This window comes from Triturus cristatus, chromosome 3_1, assembly GCF_964204655.1.
Source record: "Triturus cristatus chromosome 3_1, aTriCri1.1, whole genome shotgun sequence".
Classification (NCBI taxonomy): domain Eukaryota; kingdom Metazoa; phylum Chordata; class Amphibia; order Caudata; family Salamandridae; genus Triturus; species Triturus cristatus.
The window spans coordinates 158,366,881-158,380,266 of record NC_140583.1 but is presented as its reverse complement, the minus strand read 5'-3'; the positions used below and the strand labels follow the sequence as shown (position 1 = coordinate 158,380,266).

The 13,386-nt window shown below is 46.4% G+C and overlaps 1 protein-coding gene across 3 annotated transcripts in view; it reads right to left on the bottom strand.

Annotated features, from left to right (window-relative positions):
- Positions 1 to 937: 937 nt before the first annotated feature.
- The window catches only part of GAS2 (growth arrest specific 2), an 851,053-nt gene continuing 838,604 nt past the window's right edge, over positions 938 to 13,386 (bottom strand). For all 3 annotated transcript variants that reach the window (XM_085643619.1, XM_085643621.1, XM_085643620.1), the window contains one exon: positions 938 to 1,677. In XM_085643619.1, coding sequence (XP_085499745.1) covers positions 1,459 to 1,677 — 219 coding nt within the window. In that variant the 3' untranslated portion in view covers positions 938 to 1,458. The remainder of the gene's footprint in view (positions 1,678 to 13,386) is intronic.

Here is a 13,386-nt window from a genome sequence, read left to right as displayed (position 1 = left end):
ACCCGATAAATAACTTACTCCGCGCAAAATAGCACCTCCCATTGTAATTGGGACCATAGTATATTAACACAGTGACCAGTATATATTCTTTGCAACTTGGTAGCCCTACGTTGCAACTCCATTTCATAGTCTTATTGTTTTATTTTATTTGTTTTTGTCTGATTTTTATTGTTTGGTTACTATCTAATTGTACACATATTTACATATTTGTTTTGGTATTATTAAGGTCGTTTTTGTACATAATAAAAACTCTGGTTGGACATTTATCTATTGTAATTGTAATAATAGGGAGCCTGGACTCAAACCTCTTACCACCTCCTTTTGGCTAGACTTTGTTTTCTTGATCAAGGTAGCAGCACAGACAGGTAGACTTAGAATGAGGGCTTGGGGGGGGGGGGAGGGGGTGGAGGGCGTTACGTAGTAAGAGGGGGGTGAGGTGGAGAGGGGTGGGGAAGCGGGGAAACACGCAACACCCCTTTTGATATTGACATGTTGCCCCTGTAATAATAAAAAGAAGGCAATATTTTGTAACATCAATACTTTAAAAATCAGTTCTATTTAGTCCAACACATTTCACACGTACATGAGGTGCACATGAAATGCCACAATAGGTCTTTATATCAATTCACTTACCTGTGTAGGCAATAAATGAATCATTCTGCGCCAGAATTGTGTATGCACGTGGAGGTTGGTGCAGGGAATCAGTCATGGCGGTGGCGGATGTGCAGAAAAGGTCAAGGTGACGGAGCAGATGAAATCAGGGGGGTAAATTACAAACTAGGATCGGGAGGGGGGGTTAATGCCCGGGTTTAATCGTTTGTGCCTTGATAATCCAGCATTACCTATATTAGGAATTACAACTTGAACAGTTAAGAAATGTGTGACATTATTTGGAATGACGTACCATAACTAATGACAGAAGTACAATAGTTAATACTCGTGTATTTTTCCTTCATTTTATTACGTAGAAAACCCTTTAAAGTAGTTTCCAGTACATTTTTAAAATCACAGGCGAAGGTATGTACACAGTGTAGATATACACTTTCTTATCCGATAGACTCTTCATTGCTTGTACACAGATATAGGATAGGCTTCTTTGATTACTAGATGGAGTTACCAAGGAGTCCAGCTTCTCACTTATAAAAACAAAGGTCTGCTTTAATAAGCATTTTCAAACTATATGAAATCACAGTTTTAGTCTTTCAAGGCATTTCTTAATCATTTGCCTGAATAATTGGCTACAAAAGATATATACATATACTTTTTTTATTTCTGACTTTAGTAATGAACCTACGAAGATCAACTTGCATCGAATGTTATAGAAATAAATAGTGCTGTTTCTGGATGTTGACCAGTTCTGCCTGTTTTTGTCTAAGAAGTAAAAGGCGCGTGCTATGCTGTATTTCTAGATTGGATCCCTTTGCGATAAGGTCCATTCAAGGATGAGCTCTCACTCTTTCACTTCACTTCCTTCTTGGTTTTGTAGTTGGCGGACACGACTAAATAATTGTCTGAATTGAAGTCCTTGATGTTTGGAGACTTATTCTGCATGGGGGAGATTTTCCCATCAGCGCGGGAGATTTGCAGTATTCGGCAAGGGTCGTGCTTCAGCAGGTACCCTGCAAAGGTCTCCCATCCTCCGCCCACGCGGACCATGACGTGCTTGTTATGCAGCATCTGAAATGCAAGAGAAGACGTGTTTGGTGATTGGTTCACTGATGTTGGTACAAGACTAACAACAAAGACAAGGGAAAGACTTCTTTCCGTGCTCCTCTTTACAAAGTACACGTGCAGCATGAAAAAGCATGGACACCACAGCCTTCTCATTGCAACCTGAAAAAAGCTTGGAGAAAGAAGGTCCCTAATGGAATTCAAGGATGCAGATTCCCAGATCACCATCTCTGGTGTACATCAGCAGTACCAAAAAATCACGTGGGGAAACGGATCACTTGTCCTGAGTAACCAGGGTTTTTCAAAATTTAGTATAATATACCGATAAAAAACCCTCATTCACGTGTAGCGGTGGCGGTATATCTTGGTTCTCCGCCTTTCTCTTTAAAAACGTGACAGCAGAGGTAGAGTCAGAACAAGTCATTCTGCACCAGCGCGAAAGGTGACAAACCCACTGGCCGCCCGCTGATGTCCAGTAATGAGGACATAAGGTACTATCTGACCAAAGCAGAATCAGGTTAATATACCTGGATTCACGAAAACCCTGATAACACATGGTTTAAGTTCACAGAGACATACAGGGTCTCCCACTCTACTTTTTCTATTTTTCACTCTAGGTCCTGAAGAAAGCCCACTTGACCCTTCGGGGCAAACGCTAGGGCTGAAACATGTCAAACTTTTTACGGACATATTAGGTGCGGGAGATTCATAATAAGTCCCCCTATGCACGGAACTATTTTTAGACAATCTCGAATCAAGACTAATTAAAAAAAATTATCTGGCTATACAAGCTTTTTAACTATTCCTTCTTTAACCAACTGCAACTCACTGTACATAACCCCACCATCACTGATCACTACTGCACTTACCAGTGGTACACCTCCCTTTGGAGGAAGCATAAAAACTAACCCGATGATGATGCTGTCACATTTTTAAAGAGAAAGGCGGTGAAACAAGATATACCGCCACCGCTACCTCTGTACGTGAATGAGGGTTTTTTATCGGTAAATTATGCGAAATTTAAAAAAACCCTGGTTACTCAGGACAAGTGATCCGTTCCCCATGTGATTTTTTGGTATAGAATAAGGAAGCTGAATGGATCGCAGTTCCTTCTTTCTCCCCCCTTCTTGATTTGTTATGTACATCAGCAGTAGTCAATGTCAATTACTGTAGAGGCTTGTTAGCTTCAAATGCCTAGGGGTATATTTAAAAGCTCCTATCGCCACCACAGCGTCACTTTTAGCGACATAGAGGTGACCTTGTATATAAGGCCCCTTTTCATGCTTCACTGTGAAAGGGGCGTGCAATGGGTGTTGCTGTGGGCGTTCTGCCGCAGAACCCATTTCTTTTTGACGCTGCCCCATATGTACAAGGCTGGGCCAGCGCCAAAAACGAAAACCAGGGAATATCTGGTCCTAGACTGGCGATACGAGGAGAAATTATCAATAATTTCTCTTCATTTTTGCTTTTTCCATGTGTGCTGCATTCTGCAACAGCAAATTGCCTTTTCAAGAATATTTATGTGTCGGAACAGGGCCCTTCCTGCCCATAAACAATCACCTTTGCAGTGCAGGCACCCTGGCAACATGATGCAAGGGGGCCTGCGCTGTCGCTAGGCAGCCTTATTAGTGCCATGCTAGTTATAATGCAGGAGTGCACAGTGTTTTGGTAAATACGGCGCATCCCTGTGTTTTAAAAATGTCAAAGTGCAACGTTACCAATTCTGGCGTAAACCGCACTCCGACATTGTATTGTAAATAACCCCCAAGAGAGTTATTAGTTATTTGTGGGATTAACCCCATTAAAGAAAGATACACACATAACATACACAATAATTTGGTATTTGTAACACATTTCAGCAATGGATGTCTTTACACTTGTTAAAACTATAAAAAGTCAGAAATTCACAAGAACAATTAAAATGCAATTAAAATTGGTTAAAATGTATTAAAATCCTATGCACTTCCCATAGAACAGTACTTTTTTCTCAGTATCAGAATGTCCAAGAAAGTACCTGGGAGTGACCCAAGAGGGTTCCCCCAGCATAACGAGGCGGAGGCTAAAGATAACCCAGATAAATTACATAGTAATGTGGGGGAAAGAATTCCCAAACCCCTTCTGAGAAACGGGGGAGGTTCTGGTTCGCGGTGGCCCAGGGCACCCCATTTCCAACCCCAATGCTTTTTGTGCTCCCAGTTAGGACACAATTAGGGGAATTCTGTCCTAAGAAAGTGCCCACTGGTGGGACCTCTACAGGGGTGGCCAATGAGCCTTAGGGGGCAGTAGCTCCCTGGGGAAGGTCATAGACCATGCCACGATTTCCCTCAGCCAGAAGAGAGACTCAGAGGGCAAGCTTGTTTTCCTTCATGGTGGAAGTCTTCACTTCGCCCCGGCGAAGGAGAATGGGATTCCTATCACTGCTTTGAGGGACTCTGGGGCTAGTAAGACCATTGTAGTGGAAAGCCTGGCTTCTCCAGACCAGTACATAGTCAGGTGTGTACGGTAAGCCAGATCCAGGTTCAAGACTTTGTCCCTGGTGTCAGTAGAGCTGGGAGGGGTGGATCAGTTTTGTGGGGGTACCACTCCCAAGCAGAGGGAATGGGAGCCCAGATGGAGGTGCCAGGTGAGACAGGACTCACCCCTGTCCCCTGTTCAGTTTCAGGGTACAGGCCCTGGGCTCAGAGGCCAGTCTCAGGACCCCCCATACTTGTGGGAGGTACAGGGAAAGTAGGATGCCTAACACCAGGGGCTGTTGCCCCCCACTCTGAGAAACCACAGAGGTCAGAGAACCATCAGAAACCCATAGGGATTTCCTTGACAATCCCACGGCTGAAAGAGTGGCCAACCTATTATCCCCATTTGGAGCTTCCACCTGGCAGTGGATAGCCTGGCGCCTGGCTTCTGACACTGCCAGCTGTCAGTGGCCTCTGTTGGTTGCTGTCCTAATTGGCATAGTTTCCTTGGTTTGAGGACAGAAGTCTGATCCAAGCGGCGGAATGTGCCAAATCACTTTGTCGTCCATGGTGGTGCTTTCTGCCTGCAGGGATGCATCTGTTAGCAAGTTAAGGTAAAGTGCTTCACAGATGGGGCCAACAAGTAAGGAGAAGAGTTTCCTACTGCTCAGTTCAGTGGCTCGTATTTTACAATTATGGCGGCCATTTGTATCTGAACATGCACGCCCTTTACAGGACCTAAGTCCCAATGACAAGTTTAATGCTGTTAACTGTATGGAGGAGCACACCTTTTTTTATAATGGGCAAGAGGGGTAAACTTGGGATGTTCCACTGTTCATCTTCTTTCTGTACGATTGTAGGGCAAGCAATAGCAAAAGGTTCATAAGTATCATTGAAGTAAGTATCATTGAAGTCTTCTCCAACAATCAATGAGCCATAATTATTCATAGTGTCATTGTGGGTTTTGAAAGGGCAATGGTTAATATTACAAATATTAAGCGCTAAGCCATTAGGTAGAGTTATGTTTATACCTAAGATGTCAGAAAAATCACAATTTATTTGTCTTATCTTACAAAGTAAGACAATTATACCCATATTTCTAGCCTCCCTTAAACATGCATTTACATTATAATGTGTAAACACATATTGAAAGGTTGGGGTGGTACACTAAGTTTCCTGAATTATACAAATATCAAAGTGCTTAATATAAGCTCACCATTCTTGATCAGTCAGCTTAGTGTTCAGACCGACTAAGTTCCATGATGCAATATTTAGTGTATGTTCCGTATTTGTTGCTAGATTTTCTTTGTGTGTCACAGCAACCTGCATGTTAGTGATGTGCGTGGACTCAGTAACAGTGGGAACATTCTTTAATTGATTATCTTCTCCCAGATTAAAGGTATCTTGGTTGTTGCACTTTATGCTTCCTATTTTACCCAGCGGCTGCTCCTCGGCTAAGGCGAAGGAGCGTCACCCCACTGCTCTGCAAGCAGTTTTAAGAAGAAAATTAAAATGATAATAAAGCAATGTTGTGATCATTTTTTTTCCCTGCGTAGGTGCAGGGTGGGGCTTAGCTGGCCAGAGCAGTGGCCAGGGGGAGAAGTGGTGAGCACACTCTAAGTGCGCATGACGGTTTGGCCAGCCGTCTTGTGCCAGCCTAACAGTCATGCTCACTTTGCATGTTCTCCACCAGCTGTATTGCACAGCCTGGATGGAGAACATGTACAGGCTCCTAGTCCCCATCTGAGCACTCACAGCAGCATCTTGATTGGCTAGGCGAGCCTGTGTGCTTCCTGCTTCCTATGTGTCCACGACCAAAGAGGACCGGGATGAAGTAGCTGGCCTTCAGGTAAGGGTATTTATTTTTTATCCTCCACCAACACTGTTAAGCAGCAGCCGCTTCTGATTTTAGCAGTGGGATTATATGGGTTTCGCCATAAACTGCTCTTAGGTCCGTTACCCATTAAGCCATTACAGATAGGCTGAGAGTGGGTAGAACAGGAGTTATTGGAAAATGTATAATTAATGCATCTCAATAAGCGGTTATGTTTAAAGTAAATCAAAGAGTTTTAACTCCGGGAAGTAAGTAAATCTAATGACACCAGTCCATCCACTAATATCCCACATTGTAATGTTAGTTAAATGCAATCATATTGATTTGTGTTGGAGGAATAGTGTTTTGCATTTGAGATGTCGTAACAGATAACCAAGTGGCAATGGCGAATGGTTCTAATCTAGTGGACAGCGGTCCTCTCCCAGTGGTGGGAGTTAGCGGCTGCAGGGGTTAATGGCATTATTCACGATCACAGATGTATGCTTCCCGTTAACATTAACATTGGAAGGACATACCACCCTCAAAAGAGGGGAGCCCTGTGTTCAAGAACAGTTGATCCCACCTGCAGTTTTACTCCGTATACCAGGCTGGATTTGACAATTTGGTTTGCTTAGATATGTTTTGCTTAGCCCTTTCCACAATCACATGACAATCAAGTCTCTCCCGGGTTAGACATTGTTACAAGATTCTGTCGGAATTTCAAGTGGTGGAGATTGGTCTAGTGCCCTCATCTTTGGAAGTAGACTATCGGGTGTTGGAATCTGAAGTGTATCCCCAGTGCTGGAAAGAAGCAATTGTTATACCTCTAAAAAAGTAACCAAATGGAGATACAGGAGACCTAAAAAATCTTTGCCCTATCTCCCTGTTACCTGTGCCTGCCAAAATCCTTGAGAGGCGCTCAGACCAATCACAATGCTGCTACAGTAGCGTTGTTATTGGTCAGGGTATTCTGAGAGGCTGTGTGCTTCCTGCCGAGAAAGAAGAGGCAGTGGCCGGCAGTCAGCGGTAAACAGGTAAGTTTTATTATTCCCCCCTCCTTCTTTCCCCCCGGCCCATCACCCCTGGTCGGTAGCAGCCGCTACTGTTTATCCTCCGCCTTTGATACTATCTCTCCCATGCAAATGGTGCAAAGACTACACTAGGGTAGACTGAGGGGTTCGGCCCTTAATCTTCTAGAATCCATCATGACAAATAGGACCCAAAAAGTGAGCTGTGGTGACTTTAGAGCTAAGGCGTTGCAGCTCCCTTGTGGGGTCCCGCAGGGGTCCTACCTCAGGCCTACATTGTTTACCCTTTGTTTGGCCCCTCTGTCTAAATTGGTCTGTTCTTTTTGCTTTCAGGTACTGTCCTTAGCAGATGATACACAGATCATTGTCTCTATATCAGGGGACTGGTAAGGCATAGCCGATACGTTCAGGTTGTGGATGGGGCAAGTCAGCACCTGGATGCAAGAAAATTGGCTCAAGTTAAATGCTGATGAGAGGTAGATTGTGATTTTTGGGGCCGAGAACTCGGTCTGGTCTGATCGCTGCTGGCCAAAGACCTGTGGCTCACTACAAACTCCTAAAACCTCTGCTAAAAACCTGGGTGTGCTTTTCGATAACACTTTGACATTAGATCTCCAGGTCAAGAGGACAGTGAGCTCTTGTTTTTGGATCATCAAGTGCCTAAAAACGATCTTTCTCTTTCTGCCAACAGAGATCAGAGTATCAGTGGTCATTGCGCTTATAACATCACGCTTTGACTACTATGATGCTCTGTATTTGAATGCCAACCAGCTGCATAACTGGTTTTGGGAGTTCCCAAACTACATTCAGTGAGAGAGGGGCTGATGGCTCTTCATTGGCTTCCTATAAGGAAAAGACTGTTGTTCAAAGCCCAGTGCTGTTCTTCAAGCCCCGAAATCATCAGGGCTCTTACTATTTAGGAACCGTCTTTAACTGGTATCGTCCTAGTAGACAGTTAAGATCGGCTGGTCAGAGGAAAGCTACGGTCCTCCACTTTAGGACGGCGAGATGGGGCGAGCTTGCATTCTCAGTGGTAGCTGCTAGGCTATGGAACACTCTCCTGGTACATATTGCTAGTATTTCTTCATACTGTAAATTACGCAAGAACGTGAAAACCTGTTCCCAGTTATAATTGCTTGATTGTCTCTCCTGTATGTTCTTGCTGCTTACAGCGGTTTGATGCCTATTATTTAATGCACTCTATAAATGCACATATTCATTACATTACTTCAGTTCTCTTAGACACTTGTCTGTAGGACTGTTCATTCACTCGCTCTCTTCCTCACTACAATCTTCCTCCAAACTCAGTCGACTGCATGGTATGTTTTCAAATGGACGTTGTTTCGGGCGTTCAGTCTTAACAAGATTTATTTCTACTGGTATTAAAACTGATTACCTCCTTGCTGGGCACTATGGTATGATCAACCAATGGTTTCACTAAGGATTTGAGCTCCCTGATCTCGTCCTTCAACTTCTTTATTAAATCGAGAAATGGAGCCTCCAAAGTCAGACTTCCTGGTTGCAGTTGGGACTCTCCTATCACACCATGTATACAGCCACTAAGATCCTGCTGAGCCATCTATGTGTCCATTAAAGGAGTGAATCTATTTTGGCAGACAGCATTTACATAAAAGGGCACATGGTGTCCTCAGGCAACAAGTGTTCTTACTCTCCTTCAAGCTGCTCTAATTCATGTGATGCTTCTGAGGTATCTGTAGTCTTTGAGTTGATGCCAACAGATGACAAGTCCCACCTCCCTTTTCGTGAACATTTTAGCAATTGTCACATGCCTTTTTGGGTAACATTTTCTGGAATCCTTCTTAAGGACTGAGGATTCATTCTACCTCCTCTATCAACACATCGGTTTAGTCCAGAGTGCAATCAATCAATCAATCAAGGGTTTATAAAGCGCGATACTCACCAGTGAGGGTCTCAAGGCGCTGGGGGGCAGCTCCGGATTAATAGAAGAGCCAGGTCTTGAGGTCCTTCTGAAAGTGTGCAGGGTTGGGGAGCATTTGATGTTCACGGGGAGCTCGTTCCAGGTCTTGGCTGCGATGTAGGAGAAGGTACTCCTGCCTCGGTGGGTTCGGAGAGGAAGGGAGGGAGTCTGATCCTCTTGGTTCTGCCGGAGAGAAAGGATTGGATCCAGTCAAGGGTGGCTCCTTGTATCCCTGCGTCGTGAAGTCTGGCTGCAAGAGTGCAATGAGAAACGGTATCGAAGGCTACGGAGAGGTCTAGAAGGATGAGGGCCGCGATGTGTCTGTGGTCGAGTAGCATGCGGATGTTGTCAGTGGCGGCGAGGTCTCAGTGCTGTGGTTGCTACGGAATCCAGAGTGGGAGGCGTCTAGGATGGAGTTCTCTTCAATGAAGGCGGTCAGCTAAGTGTTCAGGAGTCTCTCTGTGACTTTGGCCGCAAAAGGGAGGAGAGAGATGGGCCGGTAGTTTTTCAGGTCGTTTGGGTCGGCCGTGGGTTTCTTGAGGAGGGGTTTTACCTCTGCCTGCTTCCAATCGTCTGGGAAGATGCTGGACAGGAAGGAGGTGTTGATGGTCCATCCAAATTCGGATGCAATGGTGGCAGCGGCCCTGTGGAATATGTGCGGTGGGCAGGGGTCCATTGGGGCTCCTGAGTGGGTTTTCTGCATCGTAACGGTGATGTCTTTGACAGTAGCGGGATTCCAGGTCACGATGGTTGGCTTATCAGCAGCGTTGGGGGGGGGGGGGGGGGTGAAATTGTCGTAGAGGGCCTTAATCTTCAGATGGAAGTATGAGCTGAGCTTGTCACAGCGTTGCTGGGAAGGTGTGACATCCGTGGCTTTGCTTGGGGGGTTTAGTGAGCTGCTGTATAATGTTGAACAGTTCCTTGGCGTTGGTCGCTTTGATCTGGACTTTGTCTCTTATTAAGGTCCGTTTGGTGTCCCTTATATGCTGCTGGTATTCCGTCAGGGTGCTCCTGTGGTTGTTTCGTGCTTACATGGTTTTCTGGTTTCGCCAGGTTTTCTCTATGCGTCAGCAAGAGTGTCTGGCTTCTTGTAGTTCTGTGGTGAACCAGGCGGCCTTCAGCGAGCATTGCTTGGCGGGGTGTTGGAGGGGTGCGAGTGTGTCGGCGCAGCGGGATATTCAGCGGTGAAGCTCTGTGGCTGCGGAGCTGGTGTCGGTCGTGGCACTGCTGGGGTCTTGGAGGAGGGTGGTGATGAGGAGTTCCTCTGTGACCTTGCTCCAGTTTCTTTGTGGTGGTAGCGGGGCAGGCTTGGGTGCGGTGGTTGTGTTGAAGATGAAATGGACGCAGTGGTGGTCCGTCCAAAGAGGCTGGGTGGTGTGGCTGAAACAGATGTTTGTTCCTCCCATGAAGATAGGGTTGCTGTGGAGGTGATTGAATGGGGTGCGGCAAACTCGGCGATGGTGGTTGCGGACTGGGTGCGAGGTCGCAGTGGTCTGTGGTTGAGGGTGCCCCGTAGCGTGGTCCTGGGGCTGGCCTGGATCTGGAAGTGGAGGTGTTCTGTGCTGGAGTGGGGGTCACTCATGCTGGATGTGAGAGGCAGAGGGGCGTCTTGTGAGTGATGGCGAGTCCTCCTCCTGGGTGGTGGGGGCGGTCCTCTCTGAAACTTGTAGCCGTCGGGGATGGCAGTGGCAATGTCGGGGCCGGAGGTGGCGTTGGTCCAGGTTTCCATGAAGAAGGCGACGTCGGGCGAGAGGGTGTCGATCAGGTCCCAGATCTCTACGGTGTGTCGGTGTAGGTAGCGCACGTTGAGGAGGACGCATGTCAGTGTGTTGGTGGTGTGTGCGCCAGGAGGCCTTCGGCGATAGTGGGGGTATTGTCGATGGTGAAGGATTTGCGGCAGGCTCTGCACGAGAACTCTCCATGGGTGGTGTTCGGTGAGGAAATTACGCAGTCAGTGTGTCTTCCGGGATTGAGTGCATTGAGGATGGTAGAATCGTAGCGGTGGGGTCTGGGAGAACCAGGGTTCCTGGCGCTGGTCGCGTTCGGGAAGCAGATGGGTGCAGACGGGCTTGCCTTAGATGCGCCTTTGGCGCACCAGCGTCGCATCCGCTGCGCTACCGCGGTCTGCATTATATAGGGAAGGGGAGGGGAGGGTAGGGACGCTCAGCTGGGAGGAGAGGAACGGGTGCGGGTAGAGGGGAGGAGCCAGGTCAGCAGTGGCGGGAAGCGTGAGATGGGGATGGCGCGAGGCGGCAAGAAGTAGTTACGGTGGCACAAGAATTAAAATGGAGGCAATAATTAACCAACAGTGAAAAAATTGCTGGGTTGCGTGCTTGAGTGAAAACCATTTTGTTCTGCTCTGCAATAAGACTACTTAGCAGACTTTTGATATCTCTTATTACTAGGTTTATTCCCACGGTTTTCTTCACAAAACATGAGTTCCATTTTCCTACTCCATCCAGCATTGGTGGTAACGTTTTCCTTATTCCCTCTTTATCCATTTGAGTCTACTGTACATAGATGGTCCTTGATGTGCCCTTCTGTAGTTGCGGGTACTGTGGGTATCTCCACTGGTTTCTCTTTAATATGGTGTTATCATCTTTTTAGGCACTCTTGCATGTAGGGGAAGTTCCCCTTGGGATCTCCTCTTCCATGCTGGTTACAGTCTTTTGCTATGGTTCGAGGGCTCCCTCCTTCTTCCAGGGTCTATTATACTGGTCTTTTCCCTCATTACAGCAGGCTAGCAGGTAGCGGAATGGCCTTGCAAAGTTCTTGCCTTCCTCTCTGGTCACTATCTCCCTTGGCGTCAGTCTATCTATATCGTGAGTTTGGGATGAGCAGCGTACGTCTTTGTCGCTGCTCCCCTCGTGCACATGCGAAGGTGTAATCCTGTTTCTCCTATGTCTTGGTTGGGTCAGCACCAGGCTACCTTGGTCTCTGATTTCCCAGTCAGCCCCTCTCCTTCATTGAAAATTTGGTGAGGCTCGAATGGCCGCCAAAATCTGCATCTCATTCTACCTCTGACTCTTATCCGATCAGTGCCTTGTGCCTACCCCTGCTTTCCTCATGTATGGGGCGCACTGCTCTGTGTTATCGCTGTGCTTCTCGGTGCGAGCTCTTTCTCTTTCCCTCCTTAGCTCCCACCTTTCTTCTACCTCACGTCTAGGTTGTATCCTTCATTCTGAGCTATGCACTGTCCTTTTCAGTCAGTCTTGCCCTCATATTCACTCTCTGTTGTTTCCCCGGCTACCCGAGCAAGATCTGTGGCTCCACGCTCATCATCGGATTTCAATGGACTGGGACCCCTTCCTTACTCCTACTAGTGGTATCACTGTCTAGATCCACTACATATATCTGTTACTCGTGTGTGATTGCCAAAATCAGTGAGGGTGTGTGTTCTCAGCACTGCTGGGGTTCGAAGTGACGGGTGCGACGGATGGGGGTGCGGAACTTCTGGAAGCCCTTGCACTGGACTGTGGTTGCTCTCTGTTAGACCTGGCATCTTTTGGCATGATTTCCCCTGTCTTTTTGCTTTTGACTTTCTTTCTTACTGTGTGCTGCATTTCGTTTTCACTTGTATTAGGACTCTGGGCACTTTACCACTGCTGACCAGTGCAAAACTGCAAGTGCCCCTGTGTAAGATGTATTGGTGATTGGTTTATCCATTATTGGCATATTTGATTTATCAGTAAGTCCCTAGTACAGTGCACCAGGGATGCTCAGGGCCAGTAAATCAAATGCTACTAGTGGACCTGCAGCACTGATTGTGGCACTTACATGATTAGCCCTGCAAACATGTCTCATACCTGCCACTGCAGTGTCTGTGAGTGCCATTTCAGCCTAGCAAATGCACACACTTGCCAGGCCCAAACATTCCCTTTTACAATATGTTAACCATAAGGGTTGGGCCAAGGCAACCCCATGGGCAGGGTGCAGCAAATTTAAAAGGTAGGACAGGTACTCTTGTGTTTTACATGTCCATGAATGAAATACTGCTCATTCCGTTTTTCACTATTGCAAGGACTATCCCTCCATTTGGTTACATGGGGATTGCCTTTAAATATCTTTGAAGGGTACATTCCCATTGGTAGCACATAGAGATTTTGAGTTTTTGGTCTCTAAACTCATAACTTAAAAATACATCTTTTGTTGAAATTGGTAATAGCGTGTTTTAAAAATCTACTTTTAGAAAGTTATGTTATGTTAATGGGTGACTTATATAGCGCACGGCTACTCCAAGGAGTGTCCCGGCGCTTTCTGACCCCTTACTGAGAAAAGGAGAAAAGACAACAGAAACATAACAGAATTACTGATTAAAAAGCCAGGTGTTCAAGGCCTTTCTAAAGGCAAACAGGTTGGGAATGCGGCGGAGATCAACAGGAAGGGAGTTCCATAGTTTGGGGGCGAGATATTTAAAGGAACGTCCACCTATTCTGACTTTCCTAATGGGAGGCATTCTGTGCCTCTGCCTGTCTATAGAAT